Source organism: Andrographis paniculata, unplaced genomic scaffold, assembly GCF_009805555.1.
Source record: "Andrographis paniculata isolate CXL003 unplaced genomic scaffold, ASM980555v1 Contig61END, whole genome shotgun sequence".
Taxonomy (NCBI): Eukaryota; Viridiplantae; Streptophyta; class Magnoliopsida; order Lamiales; family Acanthaceae; genus Andrographis; species Andrographis paniculata.
This window is the reverse complement of record NW_026137597.1, coordinates 967,175-973,343: the sequence shown is the minus strand read 5'-3', so window position 1 is coordinate 973,343 and position 6,169 is coordinate 967,175. Positions and strand designations below refer to the sequence as shown.

Below are 6,169 nucleotides of genomic sequence, written 5' to 3'. Positions count from 1 at the left end.
AATAGTGCATAAGAATTTATACTTCTTCTGCATACATGTCCCCGGTGGCAAATTATATAGGGTAAGAATAACTGGCCAATATAAATAATTAACCTATATGATCTGTAAGGTGCAAACCTTCTATGCAAAATCCTAATAGTACATTCTATGGATCTTGTGCAAAATCGGGATACATACGATCAAATGTTTCCACGCCTCTACATCAGATGAATGACTCATCGACCAACTTTGCTTCAATAATAATAATCTCAATTCATTTTTTTTCTATCTCAACAAACTCATATAAGTCTTTCAATCTTTGTTTCGGCAGAAGATATATTATATGTGATACAAAAACATTCTTCCGCCAACTACCGTGTTTTCAATGTGACCTGCCACAAAATTTGCATTCTTGTAAACCTCATCACATTTCCAAAATAGTATGCATCCTTGTGGACAAAACATCTATATTAATAGTGGGTAATTCTATTTTTTCTATTAACTTTTTTTTATCTATAGAAATCGATAGACATTTGATGACCTTTGGGAAATGCTCGTCAAATTACTTGCATATATCATCATAGGCGGACTCCGATACGTTATGATTGACCTTAATGTCTACCAATTCTGTAACAATAGATACTTGTATTTCTCCATCACAATATGTATAAAGTGGTTTGTTATCATCTTGGAGCATATTGTTGAATCTACCTGTCATATCTATATCTATGAATTCTTCGTTTCCAATGAATGCCTCAGGTGGATCATTTTCTAACTTTGAAGATCATGCATTATTATCAGATTGAATGTGAATACTATTTCCCGAATCTTCATTTGTTGTTACCTCATTATCAGCGAAATTTTTCATAAACGGACCAACCGTCATTGCATCCAGTAATTTATATTTATCATTTTTATATATGTTGTATGGACACTATATCTTAGTACCCTTTATTCACTATTTATGTTGTAAATCTCATTCAACAAACTGTAGAACTCTTGCTTCAAATTTTGAATGCAATTTATACATAATTGGATTAAATCTTCCACACATTCAATCTCGATGATTTTGCGAATATAAAATAAATTTTTTAATAAATTATATAACAAATTATATGAAAAAAAAATGATGAGAAAAATGAACTAAAGAAGTGAAATTTTTGTTGGATTTGACCAAGGAATATATCGAAATAAATCAGATTACATACGAATCAAACCAACTTAGAACTCCCTTGGACATCAAAATTATTCTAGACGTGAGCCTCCTGGAAGTGTTTCGCCTGCAAGGTGAGCTTACTGCAACTGCCTTAGTAGATATATATATATATATATATATATATGCCTTTGTGGTGGGGGAAGGTACACGTGAGGAAAATAAAAATGAAAATGAGATAGCAAAGTTATTTTTATTTCGACTGAAACTTCAACTCTCATTAAAATGAAGAATTTACACAGTATTTGTAGATCTCTAAAACTGCTGGATAAAGATTAACATAAATTTCGGAACTGAAATATCTAAAATACTCAACAAAGCCTACCAAAACTTTGGGAACAATCAAATGCTTATTCAAAATATAATTAAATATATTTTACACTACTTAGTCAAATTCTAACTTGATTTCATGTCAGATTATTTCCAACAATTCTTGTATGAATAATTGAAATAACAAACCAACTCAATTTATAGAGTTGGAAACACATTAAAATAAAATAAAAAATAGTGACAAAATAATTTGTATTTGTTAAAATAAGAGTAATAAAATTGTGTAAATCAAATTACTTATTTTAAATGGTTTTTCTATAAGTTTAGCGAACAATAAAAAAAATTGACATAATTAGAGTAGATGAAGGGAATACCATTTGTTATAGTAGCAATAATAATATTATGTTTCTAATCAAAAACAAAAAAATAATACTATTATGTTGTCCCGTAAGGGATGACCTGATAATGTAGGAGTTGGACTTGTGACCGTGAGGTTATGGGTTTAAACCCCCGATGCCTCAGGTCACCTGTTACACATGGTTCACCTAGTCGTGACGACTGCGGATTCATGAAATAAAAAAAAAAATCATAGTTACCCCAATTCAAAATGTGTGTAAAGATCATTTCAATTGATAATGTTTCATTTCACTTCAATAAGGATATAAAAGACAAATTTAATTTGCTTTAATGGCCATGTTTAGTTCACTCTAAAGGATATTTTTATCCTCTTCCATGCGATTTTAAAATAGATCATTATCCTCCACTAAATTTTATTGGCACATTTTATATGAACATAATACATATGAATAATTTTGATAAAAAAAAAAAAAAAAAAAAGTCAATTAAGTGTGGCTGATTGAATATAATTTTGAATTTTTAAATATTAAAATTTTAAATTTCAATAAAAAAAATTACACTATCTCATACAAACAAGTTGAGATAACGTATAAGTATTCTTTCTTCATATATCATGTCTTCCCCTTATTCCTCTTATTATGTCATTTTGTTTTTTTAAAAATAATTATTCACTTTAATTGTCATTTTAAATTTTTTAATTTAATTTTTTTTAATTTTAATTATATTCATTAGTTATTTTAATCTTAATTTAAAATTATTTTTATTATACAATAATTATTTTCACTTAACACATTCTTAATTATTTATTAATTATATCCCTCCTAAATTTCAGTGTTTACAGTAAATGAGACACTGTAGTTAAGACGGAGAGTATAATATTTTTAAATTTCTCCGTTAAAAAAAAAAAGGTAAAAAGAGAGAGGTTGCAAATTTAGCCTTGCAAAGTTGTGGTTCCAAACACCCTTTTGATCTTGGAAATATATATATATATATATTGTAAGTATAGTCGAAACACAATTTATTTTCTGGGGTGTTATTGTTATGACTTTTGCCTCCAATCTCGAAATTATACATGATCATCCATCCCCTAATATTCATTGTAAGTACCAATGTAATGTGGGATCTTGGTCGTCCAAAAAGATCAAACCACTGTAGGATTCATCGTCGTCCTCACGAATTATTGTATGATCTTGACGATGATCTTGGTGATGGTGATGGTGTTCGTCGTCATTCTTCACAAAGGGCTGCAAATGAACCATCCTCTGGTCATCTCCCACGACATTCCGATAACAGTTTTGGTTGTTTTCGTCGTTGAAGATTGCGCTCGAATCGCTGCTGTCTGATGATCCGTCCTTCATCCTCAGGATCGACTCGCTCAACTTGTCGAAGAGGTCGAATCCATCCATGCCAGCTTCTTCAAGTTCTTCATCCCTAGGTGAAATTTCAACTCTGGTTTTCGCTTGGTTATCATCCATTTTTGTTTCTGATTCTTCAAGCTTGGATGACGACGATGATCTGCTTAGAATCGATGATTTCAACTCTCTTATCTACAAACGAAGAGGCACAATTCACAATTTAGTCGAGAGCAGATTGAATTTGATCCAAAAAAGCATACAACTTAAAATGTTAGCCTATTTTAATCTTAAGAGTAAATTTAAAACTCTAATTTTATCTCTCTCTTCTTTATCTTTTATTCCTAACTATACACTCCATTAAACCTTTCGAAATTCCATGGTTGCCTAAGCCTCTCCCCTTTCATCTCCAGGTCTTTTCCATGCTCTGCTCACCCACTTATCCAAACCAAAACTCACTTCTCCCTCTCTCTCTATATTTTCTCGTTCGATCTTCTTTCAATTTTTTTCACTATTCGAACTTCCAGACGAAGCACCTTCGGTTCAATTTCATCTTTTTCTCCCGAGTCAACGTCGTTGTTAGATTTAAAATACATTTAATTGTATATTTATAAGACCTAAAATCTTTTTTTTTTTTTTTTGTTCATAGCTCAAAAAAAAAGTTCAAGATAGCCTCTCTCTCTCTCTCTCTTATATATATATATATATATAGTGACCTGGAGAAGCAAGGAGTGGTTGTGTTTATGAAGGTTTTGGATGTCAAGTCGAAGAGAGTCGTAATTAGCCTTTAGGCAGAGATAATCCTTCTCCAACTGCTTCGTCTTCCAGCGGGCGCGGCGGTTCTGGAACCACACCGCCACCTGGCGCGGGTGCAGCCCAGCTTCCCGAGCCAACTTCAGTTTCCGATCTGGATCGAGCTTGTTCTCCACCTCGAAGCTCCTCTCCAATGTCCTCACTTGATCCACGCTCAGTCTCCTCTTCGAATTCGCTTTTTCTTCCACACTACAACACCAATACCCTTCCTCATCTTCAATGCCCTCTTCTGCGCACATTGTCCCCAAATCCCTAATTATCGCATCCTTTTCTCCTCCTGCACACCCAAATCATAGAGGTCGTTCCTTACTAAATTTGATTTCGCATATTATACATAGAAAGATCAAATAATCTTGTTTATTAATTACCTGAGGAGCTTGGAGTGATGGAAGTTGCAGAGCTCCCATGCCTCCTCTTCATTGCTTGAATCGAAACTCTGCTTTACAAACACAAATACAACAATGATTCTGCACTGCACTGCTCTATTCTACTCTGAGGATTTTTTTAATTTCCTGTTTCTTGGGAACCCCAACTTGCCTGTTTTTCCCATGGCGATTCCTACCTAAAATCGAAACCAGAAAAAAAGGGGAAGAATGGAGAAAGATTGAAAACAAACTTGAAGTTGAGGATGGCGATGGCGATGGAATTCAATTCCAATTCTCTGTTTCGTTTGTAGTTGGAGAAGAAAGAAGGAACGCAGTGGCGTATATTTGAGGGCTTTCAGAGTTTATTTAAATAAACCAAACTGTGGGGTGGGGTGGGGTGGTTTAGAGTACAGCTATTAATAGAACTTAGTGTGGTTAGGACTTGACCAGGGTTGGGCTGGTTTGGCTTGGCTTGGCCTGGCCTGGCTACTTATTCAAATTCGGTATAATGTTTTGTATTGACTCAGGTATTACTCTATCCGTCTAAATACAATAGTCTTATTTAATATTTTTATTCGTTTTAAAAAAATAATATTATTTTTATAAATAATCATATCACTATAAAATTATTCTTATTTTTTCATTTTTATTATACAATTATTACTATTTTTTACACTAATACATTCACAAGCAAAATAATTTCTATCTATATTTTTTACCCACTACCAATATAATATTAATATTTTTTCAATCTCGTATCCAACTCAATTAAGAATATAATTCTGGGACGGAGATAGTATTATTTTATTGTAATTTAAAATATTGCAATGCAAGACACATGGGATGGAGAGAATGTTTTAATTTGATATTTTATAATAAAATAATAATAATAATTCCAGTTTCATTCAAATCTATGCTAAATTGTTTTGTAATTATAAAATTAAATACAAATAAAGGAATGACCCCTAAATTGAGTGCAAAGCAAATGCAGGAAATTGGCGTTGGTAGGGAGGGTAGGGTTGGGTGTGGCCGGTGTATGAGCCGTAGGGGTGGGGTGGGGTGGGGTGGGGTGGAGATTGAGAGACGTTTCCGTCACAAATTCAAGCTACTACTTTGACGTATTAATCCGTACTTGCGTTCACACTTGCACTGTGTGGGTTCACGTTATTATTATTATTAGTCATTTTGTCTCACTCATATTTTATGTTATTTTTTAGTATTTTTAAGAAGAAGACAGTTACGATGCTGAATTAGAAAAATCGAACACCGATACTTTCATATTATATAAAAACAACACAGAATTTTATTATAGACAACACATGTTGTTTATGATAATAACATGTGATGTTGCTTCATGCTTAGAGCGTGTTGTATAGTAGTAGGTGGTAGGTTGGAATCAATTAATATTTGTGTTGTATAAGACTATAACATGTGTTGTATTTCTGTTATTGGTTCATAATACTAGTGTATTGTATAATAGCATGTGATGTGTTGAAATCAAGTATTGATTGTGTTGTATAAAACTACAACATGTGATGTATTTGTATTATATGAATGCAAACTGTGTGCTGCCGGTATTAACACCGTGTGTTGCGGTGTGTTGTCAGCACAATGCTGAATTTTAAAATTCAACACCGTAGCCGCCGCCTTTTTAAGAATTATATATTTTTATTTATTAAAATTTTAATTAAATTACATCTTTTTATTTATAATTTTTTAAATTTTAATTAAATTAATTAATATCTTAAGTTTACTTTATGATTATTTATATTGTAAATAATTACTTTTTTGTTAATATTATATTTTTAATTATTTATTAA

The 6,169-nt window shown here is 32.0% G+C and overlaps 1 protein-coding gene across 1 annotated transcript; it reads right to left on the bottom strand.

The window, feature by feature from the left end:
- Positions 1 to 2,822: 2,822 nt before the first annotated feature.
- Positions 2,823 to 4,739, bottom strand: LOC127260358 (homeobox-leucine zipper protein ATHB-6-like). Its single transcript, XM_051288083.1, has 3 exons — positions 4,353 to 4,739; positions 3,888 to 4,261; positions 2,823 to 3,366 (listed from the first exon to the last, which is right to left on the bottom strand). The coding sequence occupies exons 1-3, from the start codon at positions 4,402 to 4,404 to the stop codon at positions 2,914 to 2,916; spliced, it is 879 nt and encodes a 292-aa protein (XP_051144040.1). The 5' UTR covers positions 4,405 to 4,739; the 3' UTR covers positions 2,823 to 2,913.
- Between the last annotated feature and the right edge of the window lie 1,430 nt (positions 4,740 to 6,169).

Coding starts and splice junctions, on each gene's coding strand:
- LOC127260358 (XM_051288083.1), bottom strand. CDS start 4,404: ATGAAGAGGAGGCATGGGAGCTCTGCAACTTCCATCACTCCAAGCTCC. Junction 4,262..4,352: donor CATCACTCCAAGCTCCTCAG/GTAATTAATAAA, acceptor TTGGGTGTGCAG/GAGGAGAAAAGGATGCGATA. Junction 3,367..3,887: donor ACCACTCCTTGCTTCTCCAG/GTCACTATATAT, acceptor CTTCGTTTGTAG/ATAAGAGAGTTGAAATCATC.